The sequence below is a fragment of the Parasteatoda tepidariorum genome, chromosome 12 (genome assembly GCF_982258835.1).
Source record: "Parasteatoda tepidariorum strain Cologne lab strain chromosome 12, Ptep-v5.0, whole genome shotgun sequence".
NCBI classification, from domain to species: Eukaryota; Metazoa; Arthropoda; class Arachnida; order Araneae; family Theridiidae; genus Parasteatoda; species Parasteatoda tepidariorum.
The window spans coordinates 35,498,050-35,523,254 of NC_141766.1; the positions used below are offsets into that span (position 1 = coordinate 35,498,050).

At 32.9% G+C, this 25,205-nt stretch overlaps 1 protein-coding gene across 1 annotated transcript in view; it reads right to left on the reverse strand.

Moving 5' to 3' along the window:
• The window catches only part of LOC107439018 (zonadhesin), a 167,041-nt gene that overhangs the window by 108,911 nt on the left and 32,925 nt on the right, over nt 1-25,205 (reverse strand). The window contains exons 12-24 of the mRNA XM_087155985.1: nt 22,886-23,050; nt 19,393-19,606; nt 16,749-16,858; nt 16,569-16,661; nt 12,267-14,061; nt 9,934-10,127; nt 9,310-9,389; nt 8,617-8,707; nt 6,321-6,571; nt 5,789-5,882; nt 4,138-4,214; nt 3,207-3,303; nt 722-804 (exon numbers count right to left, since the gene is read on the reverse strand). Coding sequence (XP_087012111.1) covers nt 722-804; nt 3,207-3,303; nt 4,138-4,214; nt 5,789-5,882; nt 6,321-6,571; nt 8,617-8,707; nt 9,310-9,389; nt 9,934-10,127; nt 12,267-14,061; nt 16,569-16,661; nt 16,749-16,858; nt 19,393-19,606; nt 22,886-23,050 — 3,344 coding nt within the window. The remainder of the gene's footprint in view (nt 1-721; nt 805-3,206; nt 3,304-4,137; nt 4,215-5,788; nt 5,883-6,320; nt 6,572-8,616; nt 8,708-9,309; nt 9,390-9,933; nt 10,128-12,266; nt 14,062-16,568; nt 16,662-16,748; nt 16,859-19,392; nt 19,607-22,885; nt 23,051-25,205) is intronic.

A 25,205-nucleotide genomic window follows, 5' to 3' on the forward strand; every position in this document is an offset into this window, starting at 1 on the left:
TGTGTACTGTAAAAAAAATCTGTTTAATTTACAGGAAAAAAAAACTGTCAATTAAAAATGGACGCCAGTTCCTTAAGCATATAAGTACTGTTATTTTAACAAATTATCTCCATTATTTTAACAAAAAAAACTCTGTTATTTTAACATCAACAACGAATTTCGATAAAATAAGTACGACTGCAGTGCGTTCGGTGCGAGCCGAGTGCAGAATTTATATAACCAATCAATGTTGAGGTTCAGACCCAGGTCAGCTAATTAGAAAACGAGCGCTTCTGTGTCTTGAGCCACAGCAGCTTTAGGGTTTTGTCATAAAGTAAAGTTTTAAATTGTCTTTATCTAAGATGGCTTATTAAAATCGTATTTAAGTGTAAATATGCTTAAAACTAGATTGCCAAATTCGCAGATTGCAGCTAACTCTTATATTTTGGGAGTCGGAAATCGAAATCCGTCAAAAAAATTGTATGCTTATTCAGCGAAAGTACGTTTTTGTGTCTGATTTCGTAACTTAAAATACCGTCTGCTCTTATTACTTAGCATATTTGAGGTCACCCCCCTCAAACCATTAAGATTGAGTCCTAGAACGTGAAGATCCGATCATTAGATCAAAAGTTACTCAGGGTGGTTCGTTTTTCTGGTGCACTGTACATATAAATGTAAGTTTTATTAGTGCTAGCACCTAATCATAAACTAGAGTGCAATAACTCCAAAAAAAATATCTTACTTCGCAGGAACAGTTCATACAAGGATTAAAACTGGGTTGAAAAATGGTACCATCTTCATACACTTTTCCGTCATACTGACAATCTAAAAATAAACAAAAATCACATGATTGTTGTTGTTATCAATTCTTCGTGATGCAGTACTAGCTAGATCAGATTCATGCGCCCGTTAACTGTGGAAAAATCAAGCATCAAATGCGGTTGCAAGGATTAATCTTTGAGTTCTAGATTCATGCAAGCAAGGATACAATCAGGAGAAACAGGATTGATTATGCACTTTGTACATGAAGGGAGGACCCTGCTCCTAGACTCGAAGGCCATTGATTTCAAATGTCTGCTAATGAGTCGCTAATGAGTCGTGATGCAGCATTTCAATGGAATCTGTCTCCCTTTAAATCCAAGACACCACCTGAGCGCTGTCGAACATACCAGAGGTGGACGAGGGGAATAATGATTAATAAGTAATCTTCATACACAGTAAAAAATGGATACTCAAATTTCATGAAACTTTTTTCGTTTTTGATGAAACTATTTCCTGGTATATGCTATAAGCGAAAATATTGTCAGTGTGACGAAACAACTGCGATCACTTCTTCCAGCGAACACCTTTCGTCAAAATTAAGGAAATATTTTGTCATTCCATTTTTTTCTCCATAAAACAAAACTCGCTGCACATAATGTATTTAACTTTTCTAATAAGTGCTTCGTGGACGCCATGTAGATGGAACAATGTCGCCTAAGCAACACAAGAAGGACAGATAAAACAGACTGATAAATTACATCACACCTGAGGCGGGATTCTAACCCTACATCTTCCTGATGCGAGACCAACTCCTTGACCACCATACATCCCGGTTGACTTTTACCATTTTAATTTCGATCACGTAGTCTTCACTCTTGTTTCGTCACCTAGTTAATAATTTTCCTCTACGATGAAGTTTCGAGTTGATGAACTATTTTCGTCATACATTTGGGACTCAGGGCTGAAAGCCCATATATATCAAGACGGAAAAGAGTAAAAACTGGTAACAAATAAATTTCATTTTTTAGCTTTTTTTCGGGAATAATAAAAATCTATAACTACCAATTGTTTTTAACGGATACAATTTTTATATTGAATTGCTTCTTCGCCGAGAAAAAATTACTTACAGTGAATTGTTTAATATTAAGAACAGAATAATTCCTCCCGAATATTATCTAATGTTGAAATAGTTCTCCTATCAGTATTTCCTCTTTTCGGTCTCGCTTTCAGGCCTGTTGGGACTTCGCGTTTCATCACTAATTACGTGATTTCGTTGCACAATAATTCTCATAATTAACAAAATGTAGCTCAAGGATTTCTGAATCATCAAAAGTGCTGAGAGAGTACAAACAAATCAATACAGTAAAACTTCAATAAAATGAGTATGAGAAATGAGAAGTTGACTATTATGACAACTTTCCAAGTCACTGTCAAAAGTCCAATAATAAAGATACAAAAATGAATTTTTTAATAAGCTGAAAATTACTAGTCTATCGCTATTGCGATAATTATTTTTAGGAAATGCATTTCTACTGTTTTAGTGAGCACAGGTGAGTACTTCATTTACGTCGCACTAGCGCTGCTCGCTAGCCTATTGCCGACAGTCTGGGAAACATCCCTGAGAATGATATGAAGACATGCCATCGCAATTTCGATCCTCTGCAGAGGGGATCTCATTCGGGAGGCTAATTTCTCAATTTAGACACAGATATGGAGGAAAGGATATTTCCTCCAGATCCCTGTGTCCATCTACTCAACGATAGACCAGATGACTTTCGATTCCACAGATTTTACGAGCACATATATCACTTGTACTTGGTGGGTCTTAATAGAGTCGAGAATCGAACTCCGCTCCTCCGGCCTAGAGTTAGATTCTCTAAACACCGGACTAATGCGGTCCTTTAAGTGAGCAGTATTGTACAAAAAAAATTGCATTTATATTCGTTGTTGTTGTTGTTAATTTACGTCGCACTAGAGCTGCACAATGGGCTATTGGCGACGGTCTGGGAAACATCCCGGAAGATGATCCGAAGACATGCCATCACAATTTTGATCCTCTGCGGAGGGGATGGCACCCCCGCTTTGGTAGCCCGCCGACCTGCGCGCGAAGTCGAGCACTTTATGGTAGCACAGTTTAACGAGGACCAATACCGCACACCCTCGGTCCCTACGCAGACTGATCCAAGTGGTCACCCACCCGCACACTGACCGCAGCCAGTGATGCTTGACTTCGGTGATCTGATGGGAACCGTGTCTTAACGATCAGTCCACTGCGGGACTCATTTATATTCATTTATGCTATCAATATAGAAAAGGTAAAAATTATTATGATTTCATCTTAATTTGTAACCTTTTATGTATATAATATTACCCGTGTGTGACCATTGTACTATTTTTTTATTATTTTGCGCACTATACAATTACAAATAACCAATTTTTTGTTGTTGTAGTAAATGCAAACATACCTTTCTGACAAAGACGGCAGCATTCTTCATGTTGAGCATCAGGGTTTTTGCAAATAGAATGAAAGCAGTCAATTTTCTGGCAAGCAATATTCCCTTTCTACTGAATAAAGAACGAATAGAAAATTAAATGCAATACAACCTGATTTATTTTTTTCATTAAAAAGTTATCTTCAAGTGAAATATATCTTCAATAATATATCTGCATGAAACGAATCATACCGAACTAACTAAAAAGAAAATATACTTCAATTAAAAATTTTATTATTGTTTCATAAAAAAATTAGAAAGAAAATCAGCAAACTGCGATCGCTCGAAACATGACGCTCTATGGGAAGACGAAACATGGAATTCGCGTCCAAACGAGAAGCATCGTATTTTACACACTCGAAATATACAGACATTTTTCTATTTCTAATATGAATCATGATGAAGAAGTAATTAAATGATGTATTAAACGATGACTTAAAAGATTTCCTAATAATGGTCAATACAAAAGAATAACAAATTATAGAATTATTAATTAATCAATTAACCCTTTAAGAACTAAATTAGTAGTAAATGATAGGAAAATTTAAATTTTTCACCATCTTTTATAAATTGAGTTATAAACCTTATTGAGGAAAAGCTTTATTGTGTTGCTTATAATTTTGATAAAAATCTTTATTAATGAATTGGTTATAATTTTGACGAAAAACATTATTCATGAATTGATTATAATTTTGATGAAAAAATTTTATATCAATTTTCAAGCTTTGTTAGAGTTTTTAATAATGTAATTAAACAGCCTATGGTTATTAATAGATAATTTCTAAATGCTAATATAAATAATTTTATGTTTAGGTATTGAAATATTTATAATACTTTAGCAATTTCAATTATTTTTATTTCGTCAAAACAATATATATTTTTTAAATAATTAAAATATTGTTACCTGACATACACATTCGATACAACTTTCAGGGTAAAATTCTTCCGAGTGTTTCACATAATTTCCTCTGTATTCGCAATCTAAAATATTGTATTTAATTTATTGATTATAACATCCAGTAAATTTCTTAAGCAAAGATGTAAACAGTTATGTAATCAAAATTTACAAAATAAATTCATAATTGTAACGAGGTTCATGCATACATAATCTGACTCTTACAAACAATATCAGTCTTCTAATTAAAAAACGGGAAATTAAACTGCTTTGAACACAGAATAATTGAACATTTGAACAGTAAATTCAGCGCAATTTTAAAAAATGCAATTTGTTTATAATCGAAATCTATGAATCTAATTTCAGATACAATGTGATTCGTATTCACTTACCTTTCTTGTTAAAAATGTTGAGAGATGTGAATTAATAATTAAATAATTTATGTCTAAAGAAAAAAAATATATAAAGCAAAAACGGAAGGACGAAGGATAATCCAATAAATACAGTGTTAGTGTGCTAAAATCCGATCATTAGATTAAAAATTATAAAATTGTTCCGTTTTTTATTTTACTCACTGTATAGAAAGACAAAATGGCCGGTCGATACGAATTCCGCACCCGGCAAGCACCAATCACAGTTCTAACGTAGCAAGGGGACTCCGAATTTCGTGGTATTCCGAATTTCGTGGTTTTCCTCTCCATGCTACGCAAATGCGGGTTGGTTCTGTCAAAAAGTCCTCCACGTAAGCAATTTTCTCCCAATACTTGATCCAGGAGTTCTCTTGTCTTCTGGACAGGGTTAAAAATCAAAAGGCTGCGGAGTTGAACATTAGTAGCCGTAAAACAAAATTGTTCGGTTGTTCATCCATAATTATAAAATAAAATAAAATAGTTGATTAAATATGAACAATAGTTGATGTCAACGGCCATACCATGATGAAAATACCGGCTATCGTCCGATCACCAAAGTCAAGCATCATCGGGAACGGTCAGCACTTGTGTGAGTGACCACCTAGAAAACCGTTGGTATACCTTTTGGGTCGGGATAGCCTAGTTGGTAGGGCATTGGACTCGTGTTCGTGAGAACGGGAGTTTAAATCCAGCAGTCGAAGATTCCCCTTGTATTAAATGCTGACTGGTGCACGTCAAATCTGTCGGGATCACAAAGTACTCCACGCTCCTATAACAAATCATTACCTCTAGGGGTACTGATCCAGAAGTTCCCTTGTCTTCTAGATTGGGTTCAAAATTACAAAACTATGGTGTTGAGCATTGGTAGTCATAAACTAAAATTTGGGTGAGCAATACAACGACGGTTATAAAATAAAATAGTTGATTTTGAAAAGGAACATTTTTTTCATTTTGTTCCAATAAATTTGTACATTATGATAATTCTGGACATAGATTAAAAAAAAGCAGTTTCACTTCTACCCCTTAAGCAAATTTTATTATCCACAAATTGTAAATACAGAAAATATGTGAGGTCGCTTATCACTTTATGCAAACTTCAGTTTCAAATAATATTAATATATTCAAGAAAACTTTGAACTACTTCTTCATCAGCAGAAACTCTTCACAAAGATAATAAAAGTATTCGCACATTTAAATGAGGAGAAAAGATTAAGAAGATTACCTCTTAACTTAGTAAATAAATGTCCTACCTTCGCAATGTCTGCAGCATTCTCCTGGAGTTCGTGCCGGATATTGGCAACCAGGTAAGGAACATTCGATGACGGTACAATGAACATTACCACCCTGTAAGATCAATAATTTTCTAAAATACTCAAGAAGGTTATACAATAGTATAACAAATGATTTTAATGACTTTAAAAGTTAGTCAAACATTGAGTATTTTACTATAAACTGGACTAGTAAAAAAGTATTAAAAATAAAGTGACCGCCGACATCAAAAAATTATAAAACCGGTAGCAAAATGCCTAAGAAAACATTCAAAAACTCACCTCTTTAATTTTCGAATTACTTAAAAAAATTATGAAATGTTTAAAAAAATATCCTTCAAAAAAAAACCACGTCTCTATCTTTCTAGTTATTAAAAAAAAATACTTATTAAAAACAGTGTGGGGGGCCTTCTGATGTAGGAGGTGATAATACAGCTAGCCAGAAATATATTTAGAAAAGAGCCTACGGTACTCCCTAGAGCAGAAAATGCCATCCATTGATTTAGAAATTTACCTTGCATGTGCAGTTGTGACAAGGACTCTCTTTCCAATGAGAATTTTCCTGATGAGGTCCACACATCGAGCATTTTGGACAACATTCTCCTGGCAAAGTCACAAGAGCGCTTTCCATACATGGCTTCATTGGATCACATGTCACAGAAGTGCACAGTATTGAACCCTTTTGACATAGACATTTTAAACAGGGATTGTGAGCATCTATAAAGTCTTGTCCATTTGTATACATTATATTATCCTTTTTACAGCCTAAAAAACAAAGAGAAAGTTAGTGAATAAAAAAAGAGGGATTTTACGTGATTTTATTTTACTTTTCAACGGGATCCTTTTGGATTTCCGATTAAAAATGTTCAATTCTATAGTTTTTCAAGTTTTAGGCCAACACAGAAGACAATAGAGCTTCTGGGAGCTACTGTGGCTCAGGGGATAGAGCGTTAGCCTCCGAATGAGGTGATCCAGGTTCAAATTCCAGCAGAGGGTGATTGATACGAATTCTGATCCTGGCTCACACCGACCACAGTGCTGGCTTAAAATATCTTCATTAATAGACGGATCATGGGTTAGAATCCCCTTGCCGTTGGGCTAACCTACGAAAATTTTTATAGTTGTCCTCTCCATGTAACGCAAATGCCATCAAAAAATCCTCCCCGAAGGCTAGTTTGCTCCAATACTTGATCCAATAGTTTCCTTGTCTTCTGGTTAGAGTTAAAAATTACAAGGCTGCAAAGTTGAACATTAATAGTTATAAACTCAAAAATGGGTCGGTTGTTCAACACCGGTTATAAGATAAATTTTTAAAAAAAAAATTCGAGCCTTGGCACTATTTTAGCAAATTCTTATATAAAGTTCCCGCCTGAATCTAAGTATGACCCCCATTTTCCTCCACCACCCGCCATTTCTAGGAATACCTTTCCCTATTATTTTATCACTTTTTAATAATTTTATGAATAGGGGTAAAAAGAAAGAATTTAATCATTAAATTTTTAAATTTAATCATTCATTTTTTAAAAAACGAGAGCTACTAAAAGATTGTTTCGTCTGGATTTTCTCGCAATTTCTTAATTTATTTTCTACAAATTCCAGTTTTCAGCCCCTTTTACCTTTCTGAAAGTCCCCCAAATTATAACATTTTTACTGTCACAATTTTTTCTAAAAATTGAAGGGGGAGAGGTCCTAAAGTTCTCGTAAGAAGGATATAATCTGTTTCAATGATTCAGTACCAAGACTGCCCTCTCTATCAGATATTTTTACTAAAATCATGGATAAACAATTATTTTTACTGGTGTTTTGAAGGAAAGGAAAAAGTTTTTAAAAATTTCAGGGAATAATAGAAGAAAAAGTGATCAACTTTAATGATTTCTTTTTCATTACTTGAGAAGTTCAATCCCTTTAAGTCCTGCAGAGGACTCGTCACTAAGACAAGGCTCTCAGTAGAACACCGAAGTCAAGCATCACTGGCTGCGGTTAGTGTACGGGTGGGTGACCACTTGGATCAGTCTACGAAGAGACCGAGGTTGTGCAGTATTAATCGTCGATAAACTGTTCTACCGCAAAGTGCTCGACTTCGCGTGCAAGTCTCAGGCTACCCTCTCTTCTGCAGAGGATCGAAATTGTGATGGTATGTCTTTGGATCATCCTCAGGGATGCTTCCCAGACCGTCGCCGATAGCCCTTTGTGCAGCTCTAGTGTGACGTAAATAAACTGCAACAACAGCAATCAATCCCTTTATGCTACCTCCTAAAATCTCTCTCCTTGTTGCAGATTTTTTGATGTTTCAGAAGCATTTCTCTTTCAAGTCCTCATAAAAAAATTAGAGGTTAAAATAATTCAGATCTTCCAAATCAAAGTAAAGGTCACAAAATTAATGAAAAGTGATTAATTTATTGCTAAAGTGATAAAATTAAGAATAAACTTAATGGTGTTCCCAAAAATAGTGTATGGAGAGAGAAAACAGAAACCATATTAGAATTCAGGTTGTTTCACATAAGAACCAAATGGAATAGTTTAGGGACTATTTATAATGCTGCACAATGGGATTTTGGTCTTCCTACTGCTTAACTTAAGAAAAATGGTGAAATAATATTTAAATAAAATTTATTAAACCGTTCAATTTTTTGCACTATACGTTTTTGCTACGTATTCATGACTTCCCTTTTCATCAAAATTGACAATTTTGAAATTTACCGTTAATCAGAAGTTTTATAATCATTTATAAAAATTCTGATTTTTTATTGAATCTAGGAAAATTTAAAATAACACAACTTCCATCCAAAATATTAGAATAAATATCATACCATCACAAATTGGGCAGCAGGAGCCTGGAACAACAATAGGATGATCACATTCTGTTTCACACTGAATTGATGAGCAAGAAACTAATCCTGACTTTAAAAAAAAAGAAAGATTATTGTTAGCTTGAAAAAAATTGTAGCTAAAAATCATAGCAGAAATTAAACCTTTATATTTCTGTGAAAAAGAAATTATTAGTTTCTTATAGTATAGTCCGAGCAAGCCAATACTTTCATATTATTGAAAGTAAAAAAAATCGCATTGTGGGTTATTTTTTATTTTATTTTTTTAACTGTGATAGAAATTTTATACCTAAAAATAATATTTTAAATGAATATCTATGAATTAATTAACTTACTCGATAAAAATTTAAAAAAAAAAAAGAGTTTCTCCAAAAACGATGAAAAGTATTGTTCTTTTTGAAGGAAAATTTGAAATAATATTGTGTAATAACTTCCAGCACAAAAATATTTTCTTTTAATAAATTATTTTTTTCATATCTTATATTATTAGAAATTAATTTTAATGCAATATCCTCATGTTTTCAAAGCCCGTAAAAGTTCATACACGATTAGGCGGTGAAGGAGTGCGGAGATCGGGTGATCTCAGTATTGACTTATTGGAGGTGAGTGCATGCACCCATATTTACCACAAATATCAAACTGTTCATGAAATAAAAATAATAATACTTTTACAACCTGGCAATTGCAACTGTAGCACGAATCTTCTTCCCAAACGTCTCCATCAACTTTTATATTTCCGTCCATTGAAATACAATCTGTAAATAATGGTCAGGTTCACACAGATTATTAAAAAAAAGTTGACTTTGTTTATTTATTAAAATAGATAATAATTTTACTTGATTAAAAACTTCACTCGCTTTAAAAAAATATACAAATAGGAAATTACGGTCGACATGTTTCAAGCTCTCAGAAATGACGCCCATTTTCAAGATTTGCCAGACGTTAATGAGAAAAAACAAAAGTGATTTGAAATATAAAACGTAAAGTTGCCAGCGAAAAATGGAAAAATAAAAGTGAGAAATAAAACTAGGAAAACAAAAGTAGCCGAAAGTGAAAAAAATATTAAAAGCAGGACAAGAAAAACCACAGTGGTTGAAAGGGGCAAATCAGGGTAAAATGCATTTCCACGCGCTATGGAGAGGTAGTGAGGAACTAATGTCGTTATCAAGGGAATATCCAATTTGTATAGTTGCAATTTGTATATTTTTGAAGTGAATGAACTTTTTAATCAACTAATTTCTCACCATTTCAGTTTCTTGGGATTATTTTTTTAGATAATGATCTATTTCTTAATCTTACCATTTTGATTGCAAGATGTTGGTTTCTGTGTTATGACATTCAAATAATTTGCTTCACACGACCCGCAGCCAAAACTTCTGCATCGAGCACTTGGGACAGTTGGGCAGACAGCAGAATTGCAAGTATGAAATGGACAAGGTATCGGAGGTTTATTCAAATCACATTTTGAGTGATGATATAGACGAAAACAGAATCTATATATAAAAAAATAATAATAACAATTATCTCATGTATAAGCTTGAGGTAAAATAATTGTTTCATTGACAAATTGATATTTCCGCATTTTGTTTACAAAAGTCTTTGGCAATCTATCACTAGGATATTTTTTATATGAGAATAGAGGTCGATAGGGCGCTGGGCCCATGTTCAAGAGTTCGTGGGTTCGATTCCCTTCGGCCGAGGACTCCCCGTGCAGTAAATGGTGACTGGTGCACGCTAAATCTGTCAAGTCACAAAGTCCTCCATGTTCCCATAGCAAATCAATACCTCTGGGGAAACTGATCCAGAAGCTTCCTTGTCTTCTAGATTGGTTCAAAATTACAAGGCTACGGAGTTGAACATTAGTAGCCTTAAAGCCAAAAAATTGTGTCGGTATTGGGTATATATATATATATATATATATATATATATATATATATATATATATATATATATATATATATATGTGTGTGTGTGTGTGTGTGTGTGTGTGTGTGTGTGTAAAATGATGCAGTCGGACCGAGCAGGAAAACAGACACAGGATTTTAATTAAATCAGAGTAACTTTTATTTGATCATTCTTAGTTGAGTGTGAGCGACGAAGTGATGTTTACTCCATCAGCAAACAGTTTTTCTGGTAGGGAAAATCTTGCAAAAAATCCTAAAATGTCTCTATTTAGGGAAAAGAGGGAAATCTCAGAAATTACTATTGGTTAATGAACTTGCTCGAGTGATTCCCACGGCTTAAAAGGGAAAAAAGATCTTTATTTAAATTTATGTATAGTTGGGCCAAAAATAGATTTAGAAACAGGATGTAGCTTTTAAAAGTGTGAGAAAGTATTTCGATTTGAATAATTAATTAGTAATAAAGTAGAAGTTGTTTTATAGCAAAGAAACTAACATAAAAAGATTAATAAAAGCTTTTTATGTTACATATATATATATATATATACATATATATATATATATATATATATATATATATATATATATATATATATATATATATATATATATATATATATATATATATATATATATATATATATATATATATATATATATATATATATATATATATATATATATATGAAGATAGAAAATTTATTAAAATATTAATAAAAAGTTAGAAGAAAACGCCAGTATGAAAGTAAATTAAAGAGTTTAATGACAGAAAAGTTTAAATGATAAGGATAAAAAAATACTGAAAATGGGAAAATAATCCTGTTACTTAACAGAAATGGTGCTCCTGTTGCGTTTTCATTATATGTTTTTAAATATCTGTGTTTTGCATATCGCTAACAAGTCCTAAATCTCGATAGCCCTAGGGTTCCATGGAACACCATTTGGGAACCTCTGTGGTAGAGAATATAGAAGCTGTGAATCCGCTTACTCTATCAGTAGATAGATTATTTATGAATGAGAATATTAATAAAGGGAGAATGATTGAATGTGATCAATGTGATTGTTAATGAATGGAGAAAAAAGTGTAAAAATAATAATTTAAATCGAGAACGCTTTTAGTAAAAGGGACCCAGAAATAAGTCCTGGTTCCAAATGACCCATATTTTCATAAGTATCCCAGAATCACTATATGAGTCAAGTTATAATGATAGACATTCTATCAGTAAATATATTTTGTTTTACTTTATAACTGTCGTTGAGAAGTCGATCCACTTTTTTGGTTTACAACTTCTAATGTTCAACGCCAGAGCCTTGTAATTTTAAACGCAATCCAAAAAGCAAGGGAACTCCTGGATCAATTACTAGGGAGAAATTTGCCTTCGTGGAGGATTTTTTGATGAAACTAACCCGCATTTGGGTTACAAGGAGAGGAAAACCACGAACACCTCCCACGGTTAGCTAGACGGCAAGGGGAATCTAACCCATGATCCGTCTACCACTGAGGATATTTTACGTAAGCACTGTGGTCGGTGCAAGCCGGATGCGGAACCCGGTTCACCTCATTGGAAGACAAACGCTCTACCCCTGAGCCATCGTAGCTCTATCAGTAAATATAGTAAGAAATTTATTTATCAATATAAAGATAGATCAACTATAGGTAAAACAAAAGTTTACCTTTCTATATGAAAAAATTATTTTAGCAATGCAAAAAGTATATTAAAATATATATACCTCTCATCTGGCGTTGGTGCCAACCAAATTTGGTTTTTTCCAAAGAAAGGAGAATATGAATCTTCTACAGCAGCAGAAATGTGAATTTTTCTGTCGGGATTTACTCTATTCATCCAATAGAGATTTAACCACCATTCTGGAACATCGGATATACCAAAACAAATCGTTTTAATTTGATCAAGTTCCTCCGGATGTAATGTATTTAACTTCCGTTTGGCATTTTTCATGAATATCGGATAAAAAGGACCATTAAAAAAGTATGAACAATTATTTGCATCACGCCCGTTAGAATCAAAACCGTATATGTCATAGCCATGAAAATCAAAACCGGTCGGTCTATAACCTAATTCACTGAATTCCTCCCAAGGAGATGGCATTGGAATAGCAGCAGAACCATCAAGAGAGTTTGGAAAACAAAATCCCATAGAGTTGCATCCATATCTATCAAACCCATAGCGATTGAATCCTTGTTCATCGAAACCTGACGCATCTAATCCATCTCGATTAAAAGAATTTCTAGAAAATCCTGTTTTTGTATATCCCATGCGATCATATCCAAAGGAATCATAACCATCTACATCATAGCCACTTATATCGAATGTTTTGAATTGCGAGTTGTCCATATATTTATCATGAAAAGCAGCCATGGAGTCATCGGTACATGGTGCCCCTTCTGTGATTTCAATGTAATGTACACATAGCTGAAATTCACTGAGAAACACATCATCAGGCAGTACACTAAAAGGCGCCAAGGGTATATATCGCTTATCTTGTGGGTAAGTCAGCAAACGGTTTGGGTCTCTAGCGACCCATATATCCCAAAGTTTATCAATAAAAGCATAATGAGCAAAGAAAATGGGATCATATGCAGCTTCAGCTGTTGCCATGTGTCCTCCAACAAATAAATGAAACAAGCTACTGATCTCCTCGATTTGGTAGTTAAATTCCTCATATGTTTGCAATCTTAAAACTTTTTCAATCTCTACAGCGTTTGGCAAAGACACTGAGAGATTAAAATTGCGTCTCAAACAAGCACTCCAATATGGTGGTTCGTGACTTTTAAAAGGGTGGTTCCTAACGCAATAATTTCTAGTTCTGTCACCATTCCCGCCGAAAATATTTGCCTGCCAAACAAATGATGAATCTAAGCTTCCAACATCCATAGTCCATTCAAAATATGGTAACGTGACCGAGCAATCGATTTCTTGTAATTTCATTTCGACTAAGCGTAAATAATATCGAATCCATGGCAAGAAATATGGGTTTCCATGAAACTGTGGTAAAGCATTTGTAAATATATTCGTTAAATTTTGCCAAATTGATGGATGACCTTTTAACGCAAGGTACTTAACAGCATCTTGAAATCGTTTCAAATCTTCAGTTGTCATATCCCTAATTTCTTTGCGCATGCTCACTGTAGCACACGGGCAGGAAATTCGACCAGTTTCCGAACATTCACAATTACCACAACCAATAGGGATTTGCTCATGTATTGAGTAGATATCATGAAGAAAATTGCATCCGCATTTCTTTTCACAATTTACTTCCTCGCATCTTTTACCAGGTGTAAAAGATATTACTTGGTACGATGTTGGCGAATCTTTCTCCATCTTCTGACAGTCTTTCAGATTCATTGCTCTGCAATCAAAATTCCATCCATTACTTGTACCATAGTTATCCCATCCTTCTACATTATTGCCTTGACAATTGAAACCTGCTCTATTATATCCTTCATTATTGTAACTAGACTCACCAAATTCAATAATTCCATCATAATCTCCGAAAGAATTGTATCCTAAAAGTTTAATAATTCAAATAATTATAATTTATAAATATACAATGAAATTATATAGTTCCTTTGCTCATTTAAAACATTATCACTTCAAAATTTAACCTTAGTAGACTCCGTTGAAATGACATCACAAATCACCACTCAATTTTATACTTTAATATTTAAAAACATTATTTTTGGTCATTTAATATGAAATAAAAAGATTGCATACTATTTGAGAGGGGCTGTGTTTGGAAGATTTTACCTTTAACGCAAAAAAGATAGAAATACAGCAAACGCAGAAATACAGCATGAAACGTGTTGTTTCATGCAGTATTTCATAACCAAAAATTACTATTTTTTTCCTTATTGCTACTTAATTTAATATAAAATAATGAAAAATCTCTTTAATACAAATTCTGCGTCAAAGCGTAATTTAACGTAGTAATTTACTCAGAGTGCAAATGATTAAGAGGGTTAATTAGTGCAAGATACTAGGCTACAACTCCTTTAACTAAAATAAAATTGTATTTTGTAACGAATGGGTAACATTTATGATAAATACTAATGATTAAAAGAGTAAATAAAAATGTGACTAATACCCAGTGAGTATTTGGAATGTTGGCCGGGATAGGCTGGTCGGTTGGGCACTGGGCCCATGTCTGAGAGTTCGTGCGTTCGAATCCAGCGTTCGAAGACTCCCCGTGAAGTAAAGTGACTGATGCACGTTAAATCTGTCGAGTCGTAAAAGTCCTCCATGTTTCCATAACAAATCAATACCTCTGGGGGTACTGGATTGGAGATCGATAGTTCTCTGATTCAGGTCAAAATTACGATCCGTGGATGAATGAATGGATGTATGAATGGGTCCGCCCTATAAACGGGTACGATTTACGGTGTGGCAGAAGTAGAATTCTTGGCCATAGATGGCACCACTGAAAAACAAGAACAATCGCACCCCTTCTGCCTAAACAGGCATACGTCAACAACAACTTGGAATGTTTGTAACTTCAATGCGTCACCGTTTTTTTATATAAACCGTTTAATGGAGTGTATTTTCTGTATACATTAAACGACACTCTGGAAGACAAAACGACTAAAACAGAAAATTCAATACTTGCTAAGGTGGTTCTGTTGATATTTTTTTCCTTGATGAGTGGGGAATTTCTCAAACAATATAGTCAAACAATATGTCGAAGAAAATGTAGAAAGTATATAAGATTTACTGAGAGTTGTAATGAATATTAATGAGAAGGTGTATACTTCCTTATTCTAAAAACATCGCAGTAGATTAAATTCAAATTTTTACAGGCACCAAAAACCATATTTTAGGAAGCCAGCTTGTCATGAAATAAAAATAGTTAAAAATACTAAAATGCAAATGTCAGTTAAGTGACCTCTTCCCTCGCTATCTTAGATGTCAGGTAAGACCTCATTTTAGTTGTTTTTATGTTCTTAACAAGCATTTGACAGACTATTATTCGGCAGTACCGAATAATACCTCTAAAAAGAAGTCGAAAATAAAGACGTTGGTTAAGATTAAGTCTATTAAGAGAATAAGTCTTCGAATGAATTTAAGAAATGGCGCTTTAGAACTTTTAGATATTTTATGGATTTTTCTCAAAAATGTAAAGCAATAAAATAATGCGATTGGTAAGTAATCGGTTGTCTGTGTTTAGATTTTTTTTAAATTTTATTTTATTTTTCTTTAAACTGATAACAACTAATTTATGGGATGCAGAAAAAATCTGATAACTAAAACCACGCAAAAACAAAGATATTTATCTAAATTCTAAAAACAGACTGACGAACAATACTGAAGCTGACGTACAATACTCTTCAAAACATGCTGAATTATATGCACATAATTTTGTGAGAAAAACGAATAATGTTGTTGTTTCTAATGAAACTTGGAAACGTCAAGCTCTCCAGCCATTGGCCTTGAGAATTCAATCAGGAAGGAGCCTTTTCGTTTGACAAGAGAGCACCACAAGGGTGAAAGCACGTCTTAGCTTTGCACCCTCCAGAATGACGGCAGCACTACTCAGTCGTGAGGCTTCTTCCACAATTTAGACATAGATCTGAAGGGGAAGGAAATTTTCTTCAGATCAACCACTGGACTTTCGATTCCAAAGATTTCACGAGTACGTCAACCGCATGTACTCGGTGGGTCTTGGCGGAGTCGAGTATCGAACTCTGACCCTGCCGGACCTGAGTCTGATTCTCTAACCACTGAGCTACCACGCTCAAAATAAGATTGTAAAATACCACATGATTTATATTTATATTTTAATTGAATTTCGGCCTTGTATTTAGATGTTTCGAAAGATACTAACGAACTGAGAAATATCCATCGTCAATTAATTTGTGAAAATGTAATAAATATGTGTAGAAGGAGATTTAGAGCTTTACTCTCCGTCCCCACTTCTTTGACAAAAAATGTCTCTTATAAAAAATGTAGATATTGTTGTAACTTGGCACTTGTTTTTGGTCCACCCCAACTAAAACATCTAATATTTTAAACAGCTTACCAGACAAATTGAACTTAGTTTTAATGTGATATCCATCAAAATTATAGCCTTGTCTGTCTAATCTGGATGCATTAAATCCTTTTTTATCATAACCTAGAAAACATAATAAAACAGATTATTTAAAGTTGGTAGATTTTTGCAGGAAAAAACATTTTTTTTAATTTATATTTAGATAAATACCTTGATAGTCTAATCCATTAAACCTGAAAATTCCTTTTGAACCACCAAAACCATTTTCTGCATTTCGTTTCTCGTTTTCTTTTGATCTTCCATCCAAATTAAAACCATACCTAAAGCAAATATGGTAAGATGAGGTGCAAAATATCAGATTTGAGCAAGGTTGGTATTTCGACTAAAATGCTATAATTGAAAGATTAATGAACTAGATACATGTTATCGTTGTTTCATTTACTTCCAAGTACACAAGTCGATATCTTTTACATTGTTGCAAAAAAATGAACGGATTACCTAAATAACATTTGATCTAATTCAGATCTTTACATTCTAGGACTCAGTTTAAATGGTTTAAAAGGGTGATTACAACTGTGCTAATTAATTAGTGCTGTCGAAATCAGCACAAAAACGCAGTTTCTCTGAATAAACGTATAATTAATTTTTTTCGACAGAATCGGATTTCTGACCCCCAAAGCAAAGGGAGTTTAGACCACTTAATGCTAATATTTTACTTTTTTCGTATTTCACCACAACTCAGGAATTTTTAAGCGAACTGATAAATCTTCGGAACACAGTTATATCCAAAGATATTCTATGATATAACTTTCAGTAAATATTTATTGTTTTCTATGTGAGAGTGTGTGTGATTATATTATTTAATAATGGTCAAAAATTTTTTGAATAGTAAGGTATAAAAAATTTTACATCATTTTAAAGAGTGAAATTTTAAATGGATAAATACAAAATTTGAGCGAAATCGGTCAACTAGCACTTGAGAAAAAGAATTTTGAAAAAGTCGAGTTTTTCTTAAATTTGAGTTTTCAGGAACTACTCGACCAATTTTGCTCACATTTTGTATTTTTCCACTTAAAATTGCATTCTTTAAAATGACGAAAAAATCGTATTAATTTTACTATTCTTAAATAAAATGATAAAAAAAAATAATAAATATTTACTAAAAGTTATATTTTGCATGGAATTATCTATGGATAAACAAATTTGATAATTGTGCGCAAAAATTTTTCATTTAGCTTAAAAAATTCTCGAGACATAGTAAAATTTACATTAAGGGGTCAAAACTTTGGACAGCTCTCCTGACCAAATTAATGGGATCATATTTCACAGATTGCGGCTACTTCTTATGTTTTGAGGGACAAAAGTCTGAATCTGAAGAAAGAAAGTAGACGTTTACTCAGAGAAAGTACATTTTCGTGTCGGATTTCGTAACTTTAAATATCGTCTGCATTAATTAATTAGCATATTTGAAGTTACCCCCTCAAACCAACAAGATTGAGTCCTAGAACAAGAAGATCCGATCATTGGATAAAAAGTTATTCTGGGTGATCCGATTTTTATTTTGCTCACATTACAAAATATTTTTTATTTCGGCCTTAGTGGAAGCAAGTTTATACATATATCTATGCAAACTGGGTTATAAGAAATATAGAAGGTGTTCCATAGTTACCGCTCCTTATCTATATTTTTAGACATTATTTATGTATTTTTAGATATATTTATCTATATATTTATATTTTATCGAAGTAAAGACAAAAGAAGTTAACACGTTTGGCACACAATATGCAGACATGCTAACTTCGCCTGTTTAAACTTGAGATTTTTGTTAAATACTTTAAGTAGTAAAGTTTCATTCCTTATCATTTTACTTTAAATTTAATAAATTTAATGTACAATAATTTGAACCACTGCAATATATAAACAATTTTAACAAATATATACGACCTTTCATTTGGTTTTTATAAGTTTTAACCCTGGTCAAATAAAACAAATTGAGTGGAAATTAAAGGTACTTCGCAACCACGTAAAACATGGTGGGGAGTTAAGGCATCTATAAGTATGTAACTGAGATTTTTAAAAAAAGCTATCAAAATATGACAATCCTTTATTGAAGAAGTCTGGTATCAAAACAAAAAAAAATCTGATTGTCTTTTAAAGTTTGAATTTTCTAATTATATTCTTTTAACCCATCCTTTTTTCTCGCACAATCAAACGTCCTGCCTCCCTATTTTTAATCCTGCCTCCCTATTCGTTTGACTTTAATAGCATTTTTTTAAACTTCCCTATTTGAATGTTAATTTAGGTCTTTTGATGAGAATATGTTTTCAACGTCATTTTTAACAAGGATTCTAAAATATATATTTACATCATCCCGTTATCATATATTAAATATCATCCTGTACATTGTGTATTGTTAGAATTAATTCATAGCCTAACTGAATTCTAGGAGCATTCGAAATTAAGTGGAGAAAAAAAAACAAAATTAAACTTTACCAATATTTGTATCAATACCGAAAATATTAAATATTTTTTTAATTTTGATTAAAATATATTTTAAAACATGCAGGGTTTGAGTCAATACAGTGATAAGCCACGTTTTCATAACTGTTCAGATGCGTTTTGGGTGATAACACCATGATTTCCATGCGCGCAATGAGATGTTTTTTTGAATTGTGCTGCTATCTAGTTGGAATTTCTGTAACTACATAATGTTTGGAAAATAATATGTTTGGAAACAATACTAAGGAAAAGATTGATCTAAAAAATCCCCTTAAGAAAAAGAGTGGCTTATCATTACATTGCTCCAAACTCTTCATATAACTAAAAAATTTAAAAACTTGGAAATAGTTTTAACCTGTCATATCCATCGGTGGTATATCCTATTATTCTGTTAGGAAACAGAGGATATCTCCAACAGCAAGCACCAATCATGCAAGACACGCGACAAGCATAATAAGAAAAAAAATTATTTGCATTTCCAACACATCCTTGATAGAAAAACGATACACAATCTTGTTTCTGAACGTCAAAGTACCAACGTTTGATAGGAGAACCACAGCCATTAATCACTAAATAAGGGTATAGAAAATAATAATATTAGTATAAATGAAAGATAAAATATGTAACATAATAATTAGTTAGCATCAGATGAGTTCGAAACCAATAATTTTATAGCCAATACAATAAAATTTGTGGATATTAATTCCAATTCAATTTGTTTATAGAAGTTTTAAGCATTGTCTTATGAATAGATGAGAAAGTATGCGTTATTATGGCTCGCTTGTGCAGTATTACGTGTAAGCAATTTCAAAAAAACATTTGTATTATTATAGCTCTTTCATGTAGTATTATGTATGAGAAATTTCAAAGAAACATTTGTATTATTATAACTATTTTGTATAGTATTATGTAAGAGAAATTTAAATGTATGAGAAATTTTAAAGAAACATTTGTATTATTATAGCTCCTTTGTGAGTTTTAAGTTCTCTATTTTGGTTAGTGATTAAAAATTACTTCATGTAAATGTAAGAATTTCAATAGGCTATGCAGTGCAAGCCTATTTCTTTCCATAAAGATTTGATAAACAATACTGAACACAAATGTCAACTTTGGAGAAAATCAGAGGAAAAACAGGGTTCCTTGTGACGTTAATATGTTAATATATATATATACAAAGGAAATTCTGATTCAGATTCCGTATGAATCACTTTCGAGGAAAGCGTTTTCAGCGAAATGAACACACTTTTTTGTTACTACAATTAGCATAGCTATACGGAAACTGACATGCATTTGTGTTAAAGCTTCATGTTTAGATTGTCTAACCATAAAGTTGTTATACAAATTAACCAAACTAATGCGATGACTCAGGGGATAGAGCGTTCACCTTTGAATGAGGTGAACCGGGTTTGAATCCCAGCGATGGCTGGTCGATACGAATTTCGCATCCGCCTTGCACTGACCAAAGTGTTGACGTGAAATATCCTCAGTGGTAGACGGATCATGAGCTAGAGTCCCCTTGCAGTCATACTAACCATGGGAGGTTCTCGTGGTCTTCCTCTCCATGTAACGAAAATGCTGATTGGTTCCATCAAAAAGTCCTCTATTAAGGCAAATTTCTACGATCCAAGAGTTTTCTAGTCATCTGGATTGGGTTCAAAACTACAAGGCTACGTAGTTGAACATTAGTAATTGTTAACCCAAATTTAGGTCGGCTGTTCAACGACGGTTATGAAATAAAATAAAAGCTAACCATGAAGTCAGCTGATTTGGCTAAGACTAGGGCTGCCTTTTCTCACCATTGGGGAACAGTAAATGCAAAGAATCACTATACGAGTGCATCTACGCCATTCAGTTCTTGACTTAAGATTCATTCTATATTCAAAATAATAACGACATATTTAAGCTGCAATAGATTTTCCTTTATTTTTGCTACATGCCTTACTGTTAATATCTTATAGCCTTTGCCCGAACACTATAATACAGGTTACAAGCAATTATGCTTTATAAAATTGTTTTTTCTTTCAAGTAATCTGCAAAAAAAAAAAATTTTTTTTAAAATAACGTAATAAGCTTACATCAACAAGTTAAAGAGAATTATGATCTTTACATCACCATCATTAGAGTTAAAATACAGATTTTCCTCAATGATGATGGTACTAGCGCAAAATACCGCGCTTGAACTTGTTCATTTATGTTTATTACGTCGAATCTATGTTAGTCTACTATCCTACTTTTTTTGGATAACAATATGTCATTGAACTGGCAACTGTCTGTAGCCAACTTGTATTTATGAAGCGAATTTAAATTTTGTTTATAAATACTGTTTAGTTTAGTAATTTTACCTTATTTTATAACCAATTTTCGGGTTTCAGACTACTAATTTACGTAGCCTTGTAACTTTGAACCGAATTCAGAGGACAAGAAAACTCCTGGATCAAATAATAGGGAAAATATGCCTTCGTGGAGGACTTTTTGATGGAACTAACCCACATTTGTGTTATATGGAGAGGAAAACTACAAAACTCACCCACTGTTTGCCTGGCGGCAAGGGGGCTGTAGCCCATGATCTGGCTGTCAAAGAGGATATTTTATGTCAGCACTGTGGTCCGTTCAATCCGGAAGCGGAATTCGTATCGACTGGCATAGCTGGGATTCGAACCCGGTTCACCTCATTGGAAGGCGAATGCTCTATCCTCTGAGCCATGGCGGCTCTAGTTTCATTCTTGTAAAGAATTCATCAGATGTTAGTTTCTTGGACTGCACCTATTTGGAATTTCATAACTTTATTTTCCAAAAATGGGTATCTACCGCATCGATCAGACGCAAACCAGGAGAATTAAGTTACTTAATCTAATCATCATCAAATTGAACCCAATAAGATAGATTGAGCACTTATTTAGATCAGACCCTAGGAAAATGTAAGTTATTTTTGAGGTTTATATGAGGTTGCTTTTAAGTGTCAAGGTTGATTTGAGGTTTATTCAAAGTTGATTTCAAAAACAACCTTAAAAGATCAACCTTCCAAGGTATATAATCAAAGTGTATGAAGTTGTTTTATTCACACTTGAGGTTGATTTGAAGTTGAGGGAAATCTACTTTAGAGCAACCAACTTAAAGAGGTTGTTTTTTAGGTGTGCGGAATAACTTTTTCTACACTTCAAGCAAATACATACATAAGAAGTGCGAATAATTTCCCCCGATCTGCACTAAAATTATTTTTTATTTATATAGTTTATTTCGTGAGGTGTAAATGAGGTTGAAGTTATTTTTGGTGCAGAACATAACCTTCTAATTGTTTTGAAATCGAGGGAAATCTACTTTAGAGCAACCAGCTTGGAGAGGTTGTTTTTTTTGGTGTTCGGAATAATTTTTTCTGCACTTCAAATAAATACATATATTAGAGGTGTGAATAATTTCCCCCGATCTACAGTAAAATTATTTTTGATTTGTATAGTTTATTTTGTGAGGTGTAAATGAGGTTGAAGTTATTTTTGGTGCAGAACATAACCTCATTTTCTACCTCATGTGTATTTTTTTTTACATCTGTCAATCTAAAAACAACCTCAGAAACATCTTTTTTTTGTAAAGTGAGGATAACAGACCCACTAAGACGCGCTCTCAGATAGTTTGACCTACACTTAGCCTCTTCTTCTTTGACCTTCACCTTCAGCTGGTTTGACGACGTCGAGAAAGATTTGAAAACATTTAGGGCGACTAATTGGAACCTGCGTGCATCTGATAGACTACGTTGGAAAAAACGTGTTAGAACGGCTCTGGCCTACTCTGGACTGTAGTGCCCAGAAACAGAAAAAGAATGTTTAATTAGAAACAAACTACTTACTACTTACATTTTCCTTGATCTAGGGGTAAAGAGCAACGTTGAACTGAAAGCTGTTCACAAAATTGACCCTCAAAACCTGGCTGGCACTCGCAAGTTATCAAATGTGGAAGAGTTGGCCATTCAGATGGTTGGCAAAGGCCACCGTGTTTACAAGGATTAGGACTGCAAAAATCTACAATAAGCATAATTATAGTCCTTGAATGTAAATATTTGAATTTAAACTGCAAACATGAACTAATAATATTAATTCAAGTTTATTTTAAAACATACATTTAAAGTATTACAGCCTGTCTCATATTATCAAGCACACAAAGAAATTCATTCCAATAATATTATACAGTCAAAAAATATGTGCCGTAATAGCGGTAAATTCTCCAATTTAAATTCAAATTGATTTTTAAATTAAATTAAATTAAATTTATTAAAATTGATTTTTAAATTTAATTAAAATTGATATTTAAATTTAATTAAAATTGATTTTTAAATTTAATTAAATTTAGCTTAATTAAAATTGATTTTTAAATTTAATTAAAATTGAGTTTTAAATTTAATTAAATTTAACTTAATTAAAATTGATTTTTGAATTTAATTAAAATTGATTTTCAAATTTAATTAAATTTAATTTAATTAAAATTGATTTTTAAATTTAATAGAATTAAATTTAATTAAAATTGATTTTTAAATTTAGTTAAATTAAATTAAATTAAAATTGATTTTATTATTTAATATTGTGCTTTTTAAAAACTTTGATTAAAATGACTATTTCAAAAATTTAAGCACGTTAGGAACTTCTTGATAAATGTGGAATTGGATGTTTTTCTTGCAAAATATGATGACTGGCAAATCATATCTAATCAAGAGCTCCAACACTCACAATGCTGAAAGCAGCAGAATTGATTTTTAAAAAAATGAAGTTTGGAAAATCTATAGGTAAAAATTCAAAAATAAGAGTGTTTCTAAAATTTCTAGATTTTAAATAATACCATTTTAAGGCGAAATATTGATCAAGTGTTGAAGAAAAAAGATGATTTCGTATGAAAACCGAAATGAGGACAGCACCTAAGCTGGTACCTCCGTCTCCAAACTTCCACACTACAGCCAACGAGAGAATTTTCAGCCACAACAGATCTAACGTGCACCTTGCTGCGATACACGCTTGGTTGTTTGTTTTATCGGCCACCAGGAATTTTTAAATTTATAACATTATGGTATGCACCGAAGAGCCATTACATTATAACCACCCTCCATCTATAACAATGAACTCGCCCAGGTTTTCATGGTTTCTCGCCCAGGAACAATGTTTTCATGGGGCACATTAGGACCCATAATCCTCATAGAACAATTCCTGACGTCTGTAAGCTACTTGAACATAGTTGCAGACCAGGTTCACCCATTCATGGCAACAGTTTTTCCAGCTGGGGATGGTGTTTATCAACAGGATAATGCACCATGCCATAAGGGTCGAATCGTCGAGGAACATTCCAGTGACTTTCAAATTATATCTTGTCCCCCAAATTCAACTGACCTTAATTCAATAGAGCACTTGTGGTCCTACTTGGAGAACCGAATTCGTGCTGCCACGCTATCCCCTTGCAATGTGAGGGAATTGCAGGACCAGTTGGTGAGCGCTTGGTACCAGATACCTCAGACTACCTATCAGCACCTTGTGGAATCAATGCCACGGCGGGTGCTAGCAGTTTTGAGGGCTAAAGGTGGTCTTACAAGTTGTTAGCAGGGTGATCATAATGTAATGGCTCTTCAGTGCATTTTAAAAGCTTTTTCATTTGCTTTATATTTTTTGAAATACTTTTGAATTAACTATGTTAACTTTTCTTAATCTTAATTTTTCTTTAAGTATAACTTAAAGTATTTTTGTAAAGTATTTTCTTAAAGTATTTAAAGTAATTTAAAGTATTAAAAAAACTTAACTTTCAAAATTAACAGAATATAACATATTAAAAATAGTTTTTAAAAAGAGTAAACTTATTCAGAGTTATTCTTATTATTTATAATGGTCGATATTTTACGATCAATGAATGACCGACTCTTTTACCGGTGTATAAGTCGACAGCCTGATTTTTGCAAAATTTTGGGTGTTTAAAAAGTCGACTCATACACCGGGATATACAGTAGTTTTAAATGCCACTAGAAACTTTTTTTGAATTATTAATTATTTCTCAAAGTACAATATGTTTTAAATATACTTCAAAAATCAAATTAAAGACAACAACAAAAAAAACATGAGATTGACCAAATTCAATTGTTTTTGGAATGAAAAACAGGAAGATTTCCACCAAGTATCATTCTGAGAGACTTTAGGCCCACAC